Below are 13,368 nucleotides of genomic sequence, written 5' to 3'. Positions count from 1 at the left end.
GTCAATTATTTATGTTCTATCACTTTAGTTAAAATTAGTTTGTTTTCACTTCCAAAGGCCAACTGATCAATAAAGACAGTCCAACTTCATGCCAAAAAATCTAAGTATGAATAAACTGGATTTAACTACAGTCAAGGTCTGTAACTAAACATTGTGAAGACCATTGAACACAACAGATAGGCCTGAGATGTGGAGAAGATTGTTTAAAAACAATGATCCAAGCTTTGAACATTTCAAAGCACTGAGTTTATCTATAGCACCACTGGAAACCAACCAAAACATGGCTGTGCACCTAAAGGAAAATGGTAGCATAAAATCTCAAGCAGGGCTGCACAGTGGCGCAGTTGGTAGAGCTGTTGCCTTACAGCAAGAAGGTCCTGGGTTCGATTCCCGGCCGGGGATCTTTCTGCATGGAGTTTGCATGTTCTCCCTGTGCATGCGTGGGTTCTCTCCGGGTTCTCCGGCTTCCTCCCACAGTCCAAAAACATGACTGTCAGGTTAATTGGTTTCTCTAAATTCTCCCTAGGTGTGAGTGTGTGTGCGCATGGTTGTTTGTCTTGTATGTCTTTGTGTTGCCCTGCGACAGACTGGCGACCTGTCCAGGGTGAACCCCGCCTCTCGCCCGGAACGCAGCTGGAGATAGGAACCAGCAACCCTCCCGACCCCATTAGGGACAAACGGTGTAAAGAAAATGGATGGATGGATGGAAAATCTCAAGCAGCACTGCACCTGCACACCTTGCAGTGTTCCAGGGTAAAAAAAATTATTTTAAATAGTTTAAGGAAGTATATATGTTTTATATTTATAGTTGTGACGTGTGTACTTGTATATCAGTGCAATATTTAAAGTATTATAGATTTTATTTAATACACAGTTACAAATTTAGTTATATTATTGCATGTAAAATTATTTGTTGACAAATTTATTTATTGAACTTTGGTACTTTTGGCATTCGATTATTTAAAAGTGTCTCAATACTTTAGCAATATTGAGGCTGTTTGGTTAAAAGAAGACTTTAATGACGTCAGGCAGTTTACTTATAATACGCTTTAATTTTAAACAAACTAGACACTTTCTGACGGGTAGCATTCGCCTGACTTTCCTCTAGAGGGCGCTAATATGCATAAACATACCGGATGTGACTTACCAACAGTTTCAAGAAGAAGACGAGGAGCAACAAACGGGATTTTCAATGAAACAATGCTTCTTCTGAGAATGCATTAAAGAAGTAAGTAATATCTACGGTCGGCTCTCATATAAATAAATATTCGTTCTAAATCGTAGAAAACAAAATCGCTGTGTTAATGTCTTGTGGTTTTGTTTAATGAAAACGCGCCTTTTCTGTTCGAGGCTCAATGCTTTCGGTCTATATTTGTTCGACTGAGTTATTTCTCTGTTTGAACGTAAACAGGCAGAGCTGGTCCTGCTGAGCATCATGGCTAACCAGAGAGTGCTCCCTCAGAGCAAGGAGACTCTGCTGCAGAACTACAACAAGAGGCTCAAAGACGACATCAAGTCCATCATGGACAACTTCACGGAAATCGTCAAAACTGCAAAGGCAGCTCTCTGGTTTCTCACTCTTAACATGTTTTTCCCCAGCAGTAAAATCTGCTCAGAGTTCACAGAATCACTCTCATAGTTTCCACCTCCTCTTTTTATTTTTGTCCAGATAGAGGATGAGACTCAGGTATCGCGACCCACTCAAGCAGAGCAAGACCACTATGAGATGCACGTCAGAGCTGCAAACATCGTAAGTGAGACACAAAGCGTCATTGACACTAAACATTCTGCTTCCTGTATAAACTAGAAGAATTAAACGTGCAAAACAAGTCCCAGTGGTGTTCATACCTTTGCAGGGGACTTTATCATAAGTTGCTAGTAAATGCAAAAGAAGTTAATGTAAAGAAATTCACCAATTTTATCCAGTTCGCTGGCTGAAGGAACACTTCATTTCCCAAAAGGCTATACATAGAAAACACAGCAACATTCATTACGTGTAACATTTAAAAAATAACATTTTTGACACAGAAAGCATATAAGAAAAATAAAACGGGTAAAAATGTTATTTTCTGAAACAGAGTAATTGGTTATGATGTGAATTTACAAATCCACAACCAATACATGTACAGAAAACGTCTCCAGAAAATAAACCTTAAAGGATTGGCCATGTAGTTTTTTGTTTTGTTTTTTTAAAACAGTTTTCATTCTGTTTTGCTGCACCAGGTTCGTGCCGGCGAGTCCCTGATGAAACTGGTGTCCGATTTGAAACAGTTCCTGATCCTGAATGACTTTCCCTCGGTGAACGATGCAATCAGTCAGCAGAACCAGCAGCTCCGTGCGTTGCAAGACGAGTGTGACAAGAAGCTGACTTCGCTCCGAGATGAGATCGCTGTCGACCTCTTTGAGCTAGAGGAAGAGTATTACTCCTCCAGGTACAAATAGGCTCAGATCCGCCCCTCCTGCCCCTCCCGTGTCATCCCATTGTGTACTGTCTCAGCTTTGAACCCGGTTTAAAGGGTCTCTGTCAGCTCTATTTATCGATCCAGACAGATCATCCACGACATCCACACACATCTCAGCTAAAGGTCATATTTACATTTTCTCTAGTGTCTTCACGATGTTACTGTTAATCAAGTGCCTTTTGTTGTTTCTTTTTTGTTTTGTTTTTTTCCCCCAAAGTAAGGACCTTAAAGGGGCAAACACTACATATCAACTTGACCCACATATCCAGTTCTCAGACTGCTGGCCAGCATGTTTGTGACACACATCTATTTAATGTTCATCACACATTCTTCTGGTGGTACCTTCTATAAACCAAAGAGATTGATGTCAAAAATGCTTTGCTAAAATATTCATACTCCGCAAATATTGTCACATTTTGTCACATTGGAACCAAAAACCTCTTTTAATTAATTGTGATTTTGTGTGATCAGCCAACTTAAAGCAACACAGAATGAAAAGAAGTGGAGGGAAAATTATGCATGACTTTAATAATATTTTGTAAATAAAAATCTGGACATTATGCCATGCATTTTTAAACAGCGTCTGAGGATCAACTTTCAATTTAACTGTTGGTATGACACTCTGAACTCTTAATGGAGGTTCATGGAAGTTAGTTGGACAGAGCTATTATAAAGTCTTAGCATGTTTTGATCTGAACAATTGCATTTATGTTGAGGGTTGTTGTCCTGCTGAAATGTGAACCTCCACTTGAGCCTACAGTCTTTTGCAGGTCAACATGTTTTTTTCAACCATTGCCCTTTATTTAGCTCCATTCCACTTCCCTTCAACTATGAGCAGCTTCTAGAGCCCTGCAGAAGACAACCACCCTCAAAGTATAATGCTGCCAACACCATATTTCACAATGTCGACGGTTTGTTAGTTGCCTGGCTCGCACAGTTTTACCATTTGGAGAAAAAATGTTGGGGTATTTTTTTTTTTCCTGTTTTGGCAGATGGATTGAACTAAAACAGGTTAGACAGTTGGTGGCACTTTATTTAATTTAGGGGTATCATGCCTCATTTTCCATTCACTTCACTACTTTATCACATAAAACCTTAAATGAAATGTGCTATTTTTGGTTGCAACATTGAAATGTGTGTGGGTCATGAATAGCTTTGCAAGCTACTGTATTCACTGCTGTTTTTATTTTTGTCCGAACTTAGAACTGTTCTCCGGATCCAGTGGATTTATGAGACATTTTAACTTTCATGGCAGAGATAAGAATTTAAATTGTAAAAAAAAAAAAAAAAAAAATCTAAATTAAATCTGTTCTACTTATTAAGTTGTTGGAAGCAACACAAAGTTTTATATGAAGTTGGAAAAGATATTAGAAGAGCTAAAGCAATATAAGAATATTTTTCTTGAAACAAATGAAAAATAGTCTGTGCTATAAATGATTAATTATTTGTACTGTTGGACCCAGACTGGTTTTTACTTAAACAATTAGGTTGGATCTAAAACCTAGTGTTTTTATGTAGATGTGTTTTGATAAAGACAATTAAGCGCCAACGTTTGAAGTGTCCATCCAATCAGTCTGTAACCATGTAAGCGGTTCAGAGGACTTAAAATGATTGAGAAATAAAGCGGAGATAAAATGCTGAAGCAGTTTCTTTGTTTTTTATTTAGTTTTTTTCTTTTTTTGAAAAGTGCAAAAAAATGATCTCTGGAGCATGGTTGGTGTGGACCTAACTTTCTTGCTGTCCTTGCACTGCTGTCTTAAATAGCAACTAATTTCACCCTTTTGCTCATCTTAAATCAAGTTGTAAATCCTATCAAAAGCTATTCAATATTTATTTATTTTTTTCTGTGCTTTTGCTTCTAATGATTCTGTGCTTTCATGTTGCTCTGCTATTTGTATGGGTGTGTTTATTCTGACCTGCTGCTCTCGTCTGCTCCTCTCTTTCTGCACTGCGCTGAATCTTTGCCTCCAAATACGGGTTTCTGCTCTGCTGCAAAGCTACAGTCAGTGGAACAGCACTGACCTGCCTCTGTGCGAGGCCTACCGCCAGCGGGACAGTTGGGCCTCTCCAGACAGCAGCTCCAGTTCCACCCAAGACGACAGAGAGGAGGCCGATAGGACGCCGTCGCAGGAGGCAAACGCCCAACATCACGTCAACGGACACGGGACGACTGCCACGGAGAAACCATGAGGGGAAAGCAGGGATATTTCTGCTAAATCTGGGCACTAGTGGTTTAGATGTTACCAATATAACAATAGAAAATAGGGTTTAGTTTTGTTTAATGGAATTCAATTTACTATTTACAGGGAAATGAAGTGTACTGAACAAAATAACCTGGGAGGTCCAGTTATCTAAAAATGTGAGAGTTTTGACACCAACATTCCTCCTGATATCGGTTCAGTTTTTATGTGAAACGATTACTTCAGACGTTACTGAAAATTACACTGAACTAAATGGAATGTATTGCAGAGATCCTTGAAGTGGGGCTTCTCCAGATATGCCCAACTGGAGAGAATCTATCTGGCCCAAAAGTATAAACACCTCTTAGCTGTTTATATGTATATAATTTTTTTTATTATTGATGCATAAATTGTGAAAGGAAAGATGTTTTTGTTCATCTGATACAAGGAAAATGTGGGCAATTCTATTAGTTAGCTGATTGGTGCATCACATTTTTAATATTCTATATGCATTTGTTTATCCCTGGATTTATATTGTGAATCTTGTTTTTCCCTCTGTTAAAACTAATCGGATCACATTAAAGAACATGCTGTTTCTGTTTTTATTTTTTACTTGTATATTTTCATAGGGAGAGTCAAAGCTGAAATTTAATGCTAAAAGTGAATACCAGAAAATAAATAAGATGAAACTGTTAGGATTTGCACAGTAATGGATCATCTACTCTGCCGCTGACACCAACATTAAAAGTACTTGGGTGCAGCAAATGGGATCCAATGCATCAGATTTACATCTGACAGATGTAATTTTTCACCAATAAATACAAGCACCAATGTTTATTAATATTAGCAAACAACACAATGCATAAAAGTAGCTTCATTCTTTAAAATGGCACAGTCTAATCCACAGAACTACCTAAAAGGAAAGTTAAAAATTAGGAATGGATATAGTAAATAAAACATAATTGCAGTTCTAATGTTGCCTTTAACATTACAGATGTTCCCCCCACTTCATTGTCACAGCCACTGTAAATATGTACATGGTGTTTAGCAAGGACTGTTGAAGTGCATCCAACCAGCCAAATCAGAATGAATGAATACAAATCCATGACACTGGGTGGAAATGTGTTCAAACAAATATTGCATCAGAGCAAGTAGATTACAATTCTAACGCTGCAAACATTGTGGTTTTATTTGCTTCAAAAACAACCAAATATTTTTTTTAAGTGAAAACTGAGATATTGATATTTGAGCACTTTTATTAAACAGTATTAAAATTGTTTTTAAGATTTGTGAAGAGCCTAATTTAATGGGACACCACAGAACAGTACATGCCTAACAGACCACATATGCTTTTTACAATAATTACAAGGTAAAACACTCAATGTACTGCCATCATTACTCTATAGGTAACCAAATCCAGGAGCTGTCATTATGCCTCAGTCTAGGAAAGACGACATGTTGAGTATTTCCATGCTAATATCTTCGATTCATCTTCTTAAACTTCTCATAGTGGTAGTCATCTGTGGCTTTTTCGTTGTTTGGACGTTTGCGGTGGTTGGGTGGTGATGGAGCTATGGATCAACAGAGAAAGCGTCATTTAGACTATCACAGTTTCCTGCTACACAGCAGTGGGTCTAACAGGATGTGGCCGATGTCTCATACCTTCTGGACCGGGTTTCTCTGTATCTCCCACCCGCAGCGGTCTAGCTTTGGGTTCTTCTTTGTGCCTGTGATGCCTCTGTGGTGCATTCACATCCTCATGGTAAACTGAGAGGAAATAAATAAAACCGTTCAGTTCCTCCACAAGGTATTCGCCTGGGGTTTTTTTTTTTTAACACCACAGCAAGTGCAAACGAACTCACAGCGGTTGTGTTGGACGTAATTTACAGCAATGTTTGTGGGGACAAAAGAAGTGCCCTGGTCTTTCTTTTTGTTCCTTTGTTCTGCCAAGAGTTTGGCTTTTGCTTCTTCTGTCTGGATGATGTTTTTTATCTTTGCACTGAGAAAGAAATTTCAAGAAAATTTTAGCGTTAAAAGGAAGTGACTAACCGCAAAATGTTCTTAAAAGGCTTCCTCTGACACAACCTGAGCAGGATTATTAACGAATGGTCTCAACGTACTCAATGCCAAGATCAACTTCAGGGATTCCGCTCAGCATCTGATTGGACAACATCTCTTCCGTCTTCTTGGCAGAGTTGACCCTGATACTCTCTGGCAGCTCGTACAGGTGGTCCTCCGCATTTTTCACCTTTACTTTCTGCTCCTCAGCCTCCACCAAGCCCTTCTTCTTTTTTAACTCGGTCTCGATATATTTCATCCTATGAAAGAAAAACGCATGAAGCCAATGCCTTGCTTGTTCAGTGATATGCCACATTTAATGTCATACCTACACATTGTTTGTGAACCTCAGAGAAATGCCCTTTGGTTACATCTGATCTGACTCACTGAATCAAATGCATTCAGGTATCTATTCATCAGATTCACTGACATCTAGAGATATTCTAAATCAGTGGTCCCCAACCTTTTTATTACAGCGGACCGGCCCAAGCCTTCGTAAAGCCTTCGGACGGGGGGGGGGGGGGGGTGTGTGTGTGTGTGTGTGACTGCGTGTGTTGTGAGGATCGACGAACGGGGGGGGCGTTGTGAGCTGGCGCAAGACTCAACCCTCGGCATCCGGTGTACGATTTTCAAAATAAAAGCTCCTCCAGACTCAATACATAGAACGGACATATTTAATTATTTCTTGCGCGGCCCGGTACCAATTGGTCCACGGACCGGTACCGGTCCGCGGCCCGGTGGTTGGGGACCACTGTTCTAAATGATTTGCAAATTGATTGAAAGTTTAATCCTAGAAAATAAGACCCAATCAGCCATTAAAGTAAAAATATTCATTGCGTTTTAAACAGCTCCACTGTTTGTTTTTTTGAGGGTTTTTTTAAATACTGAATAATGTAAGCATTTATTTATGTGTATAAATTAATTCTAATAAACAAAGGAAGCATACGTACATGTCTGCATCCTCATCTCTTCTGTTAGTTTCCGCTGAGAATGATGTGCCAAGGCTCAGGTCTGTTTCATCTTCTGTCCTGTAATTGGATCGGTCACATTATTTATCAGATGGCGTGCTTAGCTGTGAAATCAAACCACTTTATATACACAGAACCATCCTCCATTCACTTACATGTCTCTGTTCCTGTCTTTCACTTTCTTCATGTCTACAACCCCTCCAGTCTTCAGTTTGAATGGATCATTCTGTCGGAAATGTTCAGTTTAGCAAACAGAAGTTGAAGCAAGCTCCCCATTAACACAAAGATAAGGGTTTATTGACATCACTTACGTCTATTTCAGCTTCTGGTGGGAGTTTCTCTCCAACCAATAAGGCAGTTATACTGTAAAAATTGTAAAAATGTAAAGTTACTCATCTATAATCATTTTTACATGCAAGTCTTTCCTCAATATATTCCCAAAGTTTATAAATAAACCAGTACAAAACTGAAATGCAGATTTATTAGACACAAATTGATATATTTTATGCGTTCAATTATAAGAAAGACTGCTAACATAACAGTTGTCCAGCAGACAGTCAGAGGCACCCTCTGCAAGGAGGATAAGCCACAAATGATCATGGCCAAAGAAGCTGGTTGTTCACAGACTGCTGTATAAAGTGTAATAATAATGGAAAGGTGAGTGGAAGAAAAAACTGCACAAGCCAAGGTAAGTAACTCCAGTTTTGAGAAAGACGCCCCTTCAAAGGTTTTACTGAGATTCACATGGCATGAACTGTGGTTGAAGTGAGTGCTTCAAGAGCCACCCCACAGCATCTTACTTGAGATGAGGACAAAAAGGACTGGACTGTTCCTCAAAGTTTTAAAGTCTTCTTTTCAGATAAAATCACATTACCTGACTCCGCTCTGTCGTTTCCTCAAGCTCTGTAGCTCTTTTGCCTCTTCTACTTTCGATCTGAAAATGTATAATACAATCTCACTAGTTAAACAGCGTATTAAAAATCACTTATATCCATAAACTACAGTTCGTAATTGCTAATGCACAGCTTGCTATGTTAGCCAAAGCAGCGTTAGCTTCAACTGCATTTTAATCTGCCTTTAAAGTACTTACCTGACTTCTTGTGTAGTCCCATTATCTTCGTCCTCGTCGTCGGACGAATCCCTTCTCCGTCTGAAATTTTTGCCACACGGCATTTTCACGCTGTCTGAGTATTATTTTTGACCCTCCAGTAAAACTGCGCTTTCAGTTACCAAGCTGTCGGGTGTATCTGGGGGAGGGATTTAGCACACGCACAACAATAATACGTCACTTCCCCCGAGTAGGACTACCGCTTCCGTCCTCCTTAGTTAATGAACACAAACATGGCGACTTATGCACAGGTCGGGAGGTTGTTGGGTGTTTCAGCAAGATTTTTGCGACCGTGAGTATGTGTGTTGGTGAACTGGATGCAGGCGCTGCTCGCTCATGTTGTCTTTTAAATGTATTTTTTTTTCGGGATGTGAAGAAGTGCTGAGGGCAACTGCCTGGTTAAACATGGAGTGACGCAGACACCACTACGAGACACACCAAAAGAAAGACTTGGTTGTTTCACCATTAGAATAATAATAATAATAAAAACATTACTTTATTCATAGTCTACGGAGAACATCTGGTGACATAGGAGAAAAGAAAATTGACCACAGCTTATTTAATTCGTGGACATGACTCAAGAACTTATGGCCTCGACCTAATAACTTCAAAATCAATTTGAATTTGTCCCTATATTTCAACCTTGAGTCCGGATCTCAGTCTGTTAGTTGTAATTTACGATATCACATTCTCAAATTCTGCCTTCACTGTTATTACATTCCCACTCCGGAATACATTAATGTTTAAAATTAGGGTTTATATGCTCACATGTGTGTTTTAATGTGTTTATTTAAAATTTCAGACTGGCCAGCAGTGGCTGTCAGAGCAGTAGTATCTATTGGCCCTCAAAAGCCTCTAGAGTCTCCAACAGATGGCCACAAAACGCAGTCTGGCTGGTTCCTGGTTTGTGTTCCTTCTCTTTTTTTTCTCTTGTTCATTTAAGCTGGATGCTGTTACAATATGGATTGTTTTGAATGTTAGTGTGTGGTAGCAGCTGCTCGCGTACTGTGAGAAAATCTTATATGTGTACATAGAAGGCAGTCACAAAGACGCATCACTGTGAATGTTTCACATCTCAAGCGACATGTCTGCTCTTTGTGTTTTGTCTCTTTTCAGGAAGGACCATGTTTGTGCAGACACAGGACACACCAAATCCAAACAGTCTGAAGTTTCTGCCTGGGCGGACAGTTTTAGAGGAGGGGACCATGAATTTTGCTGGCCCCCGTGATGCATTCTGCTCACCGTTAGCCAGGTTTAGAACTTCTTCATAAAATGTCCTCAGAATATTGTTTACTGAAGCACAAATGGTACTATAAGCACACTGGATAGAATAAAGCCTCCACTTTATTTACTAGATAGATTTATATTTTAAAAAACTGCTTGTGCTTTTTTCTCCCCCTCATATCGACAGCGTGGGAACCAATAGCCTCTGTTCTGAAAAAAGTTAAAGAAAAAAAACCCTTAGATTTTTTTTGACTTCTCCATAAACCTCAAGACGTCCTTGATGTTGCAGCTGGCTGTTCCCTTTAAGTTTGACTTAATTGTACTGTTTTTATTCCAAAGAACATGAACAGAAATTTCTTTCAAAATATTGGATGGCTGCATGATAGTTTTGTGCATAAATATATATATACGAACTGGTGTTATATATTTATACTTCTCAAATACTTGTTTTCTTCAGACAGTTGTTTAGGATCGATGGAGTCAAGAGTGTGTTCCTGGGCCCTGATTTTATCACCATCACAAAGGTGAATTTCAGTGCAACGTTGAGCACTTGTCCAAACTTTAAATACACGTATCATGGCTAATAATGTCACGCACTATAATTCTAATGTATATAATTATATAATTATAAACTGGTTGAGGAATGTGTAAAGCCGGTTAACATTATGCTTCTGAAATTGCCAGAACCTAGTTTTAATTTTTAAAAAGCAGTAGATTAAGCCTAACTTTTGGGTCAGTACCAGAAAACTAACCCTTTTTTTATAGTAACTTAGCCTTTTTAAATAAGATGTGTGGTTAAAATAACAAACCATAAGCATTGGGAGGAGGTGAAACTTTAAGTCGCCTCATCAAAAGCCCCGATTTATACAACAGTTGTACTTATGATGGGTCTACTTAAGCTTCTGATTGTATTTGAATAATTTATTGTAGAACAATGCAACATCCTTGCCTTAAATAACTTGGTTTCTCCTTCTCAATTCCTTTGCTTAGTCCAATGAAACAGTGGAATGGAAAGTAATTAAACCTGACGTTTATGCGGCTATCATGGACTTCTATACTTCTGGGCTTCCAGTTGTGAATGAAGGCAGCAAGCCAAGCGCAGACACAGGTCTGGATTTCAGTCTGCTCAACCTGTAGGATGAGATGTTTTGTTTGGTTTATTTTTTTTTCAAATGCAAATGATAATAGTTTCTGCTCTTTTCCAGCGCCATCAGAGGACGATGATGAAGTAGTTGCTATGATCAAAGAGCTGCTGGATACACGAATAAGGTAGTGGGTTCTAAAGATGCTTTCGGGCCGTCTGTTTCTGTGGTTTGTCGCCGTCTCACGTATGTGGATTCTCTCACCTTGCAGGCCAACAGTGCAGGAGGACGGAGGCGACGTTCTGTACCGGGGATTTGACGATGGCATTGTTAAACTGAAGCTGCAGGGCGCCTGTACCAGTTGTCCCAGTTCCATTGTTACTCTGAAGAATGGAATCCAAAACATGCTGCAGTTTTATATACCTGAAGTTGAAGCAGTTGAAGAGGTTTGCATGTTTTTGGTACTACTTTATTTTGGATTAGGTTTTTTTCTGACAACTGTTTGGTTAAAATTACTGAAATTACTGTGCCTCATCTAGTTACTCCAGTGGGTCTTTTAAGAATGATGCTTTTTTTTGACATTCTGTGTAACTTTTTCTCCCTAAAAAAATATCAAGACTGTAGTATTGAGCTGTCTTTGTTGATTTGAGCAAATAGACCGCTAATAATGAAGTCCTTATTACCAAGTTTTAAAAAAGAAAACATCTGATGATTCATGGAAATGGATAAAATCATGATCCAGAGATCCAGGTGACATTTTAGCAGGGGAATAATGGCTTTCCTTTTTAAATAAATAATCAGGGAAAAAGGCTAATTTTGTTCAGATCCCTTGTGTGTCAAATAATGTATTATTTGAGCAAACGTTTTGTTAAAAGAAACCTCATAGCAAACATTTACTGAGATTTATTATGGATACAGTACAGGAGACAAAATATTAAAGGCTGTAAATGAAGAAACTATTCTAAATTTTCGCCTAAATATTTATATATTTATTTATTTATTTATTTTTTTCCCTTACAGGTAAAAGAGGATGAGGAGGCGGCTCAAGTTTAAACTACTGAAACCAGAGACGTGTCAACATTCCTCTCTATACAATCCCCCTCCTTCAGTCAAAGCCATAAATGCAATAAAATTACTCAACTCTGTTCTGATGACAAGAACTCATTCTCAATATTGATCCAAATATTTTCATTTTGTTTTATAGTTTTGGTTTGAGGAATAGAAAGATACGTTGGACACAATTCATAGAAACATATTGTACAGTTGAAATAATTTGTATTTATTCTTTCATAGTGTTACACGACTTCTGAATCAGTCAGCAGTCAACGCTGCCTGTAGGCTGAAAATTCATATGGGATACTTTATCTTTACAGAATGTATGCTGTGTCTATATAAATAAACATTGCTAAAATAAGTGTTGCGGTGTCTATGGCTTATACTTAAATGTTCAGGGTTTAGTTTAACTTTCCTTTTGTCTGTGGGAGTGAATCCTGATGATTATTGTAGTCATGCTTCAGTTACAAATGTACAAAGATGGCAATAATTGATACTGTCAGTTATTCTGATAAATCATCCATTTGGTAGAACAGCTATTTGCTGCTTGTGATTAATCTTTCTCTCAGACCTGCTAGCCTGAACTTATCTTCACCAAGCTGTAACCTATAGAAGGCTTGCTGTAAATTCAACAGCATAGAGGGATTGAAGCCCTGCTGAAACATACTTTTACATTTTATTACAGTTTTTTAGTGTTTATGGGTGACTTCGTTGTATGACTTTGAACTGATGACCCAGTGTTTCTGTAAATATTATTTAGTAATTCTTTTTTTAAAATTACTTAATAAAAATGGCCTAAAATTAATGCGGTGCAAGACTTACTATATTGTAGAAAGGGGAGGACATTACAAACAACCAAAACACCAACCACTAGAATTGTAGTGATTGCTTAATCTTTAGTTTCAGTGTGTTGAGCATTGTGGAAAAACACATTGGTGTGACATTGTCAAATACAATGTCTGAAAATATTCATGCCATTCAATATTGTCGTGGTAATCATACTAAAATTAGCGTGTACAATGTAGGTGTGTGGTTGAATAGTTGCATATGTGTATATAATTGTGTTTGAGTGTTTTGCTGTATGTTTGTGGGTGTAGATGTTAGGGTGGGAGGGCCTAAAATATGACATAGACACAGATAATATAATGTAGCCAAATTTTAAGTATGTGTCATTTTATAATTCTATGTAAAAAATAAAATCACACTACTTCTTTGCAAATATGGCTACTATTT

General features: G+C 38.3%; 3 protein-coding genes across 6 annotated transcripts; 2 read left to right on the top strand and 1 right to left on the bottom strand.

Annotated features, from left to right (window-relative positions):
• The first annotated feature begins 624 nt into the window (after positions 1 to 624).
• Positions 625 to 5,247, top strand: med22 (mediator complex subunit 22). 4 transcript variants are annotated; one of them, XM_044111167.1, is made up of 6 exons: positions 625 to 753; positions 1,109 to 1,228; positions 1,412 to 1,558; positions 1,670 to 1,750; positions 2,224 to 2,432; positions 4,460 to 5,247. In XM_044111167.1, the coding sequence occupies exons 3-6, from the start codon at positions 1,436 to 1,438 to the stop codon at positions 4,650 to 4,652; spliced, it is 606 nt and encodes a 201-aa protein (XP_043967102.1). In that variant the 5' UTR covers positions 625 to 753; positions 1,109 to 1,228; positions 1,412 to 1,435; the 3' UTR covers positions 4,653 to 5,247. The 4 variants fall into 4 exon arrangements, with proteins under 4 accessions (XP_043967102.1, XP_043967104.1, XP_043967106.1 ...); XM_044111169.1 differs by having other exon boundaries at positions 627 to 753; positions 4,466 to 5,247; XM_044111168.1 differs by having other exon boundaries at positions 641 to 753; positions 1,154 to 1,228.
• A 633-nt stretch (positions 5,248 to 5,880) lies between these two features.
• On the bottom strand, positions 5,881 to 8,921 carry lg03h9orf78 (linkage group 03 C9orf78 homolog). The gene is made up of 9 exons (XM_044111157.1): positions 8,759 to 8,921; positions 8,543 to 8,602; positions 7,980 to 8,031; positions 7,824 to 7,894; positions 7,651 to 7,728; positions 6,763 to 6,960; positions 6,505 to 6,641; positions 6,305 to 6,409; positions 5,881 to 6,213 (listed from the first exon to the last, which is right to left on the bottom strand). The coding sequence occupies exons 1-9, from the start codon at positions 8,839 to 8,841 to the stop codon at positions 6,116 to 6,118; spliced, it is 882 nt and encodes a 293-aa protein (XP_043967092.1). The 5' UTR covers positions 8,842 to 8,921; the 3' UTR covers positions 5,881 to 6,115.
• A 16-nt stretch (positions 8,922 to 8,937) lies between these two features.
• Positions 8,938 to 12,497, top strand: nfu1 (NFU1 iron-sulfur cluster scaffold homolog (S. cerevisiae)). Its single transcript, XM_044111164.1, has 8 exons — positions 8,938 to 9,068; positions 9,579 to 9,679; positions 9,893 to 10,028; positions 10,458 to 10,524; positions 10,991 to 11,108; positions 11,206 to 11,269; positions 11,354 to 11,528; positions 12,103 to 12,497. The coding sequence occupies exons 1-8, from the start codon at positions 8,998 to 9,000 to the stop codon at positions 12,133 to 12,135; spliced, it is 765 nt and encodes a 254-aa protein (XP_043967099.1). The 5' UTR covers positions 8,938 to 8,997; the 3' UTR covers positions 12,136 to 12,497.
• The last annotated feature ends 871 nt before the right edge of the window (positions 12,498 to 13,368 follow it).

The sequence above is a fragment of the Gambusia affinis genome, linkage group LG03 (assembly GCF_019740435.1).
Source record: "Gambusia affinis linkage group LG03, SWU_Gaff_1.0, whole genome shotgun sequence".
NCBI classification, from domain to species: domain Eukaryota; kingdom Metazoa; phylum Chordata; class Actinopteri; order Cyprinodontiformes; family Poeciliidae; genus Gambusia; species Gambusia affinis.
This window is presented reverse-complemented; position numbering and strand designations above follow the sequence as displayed.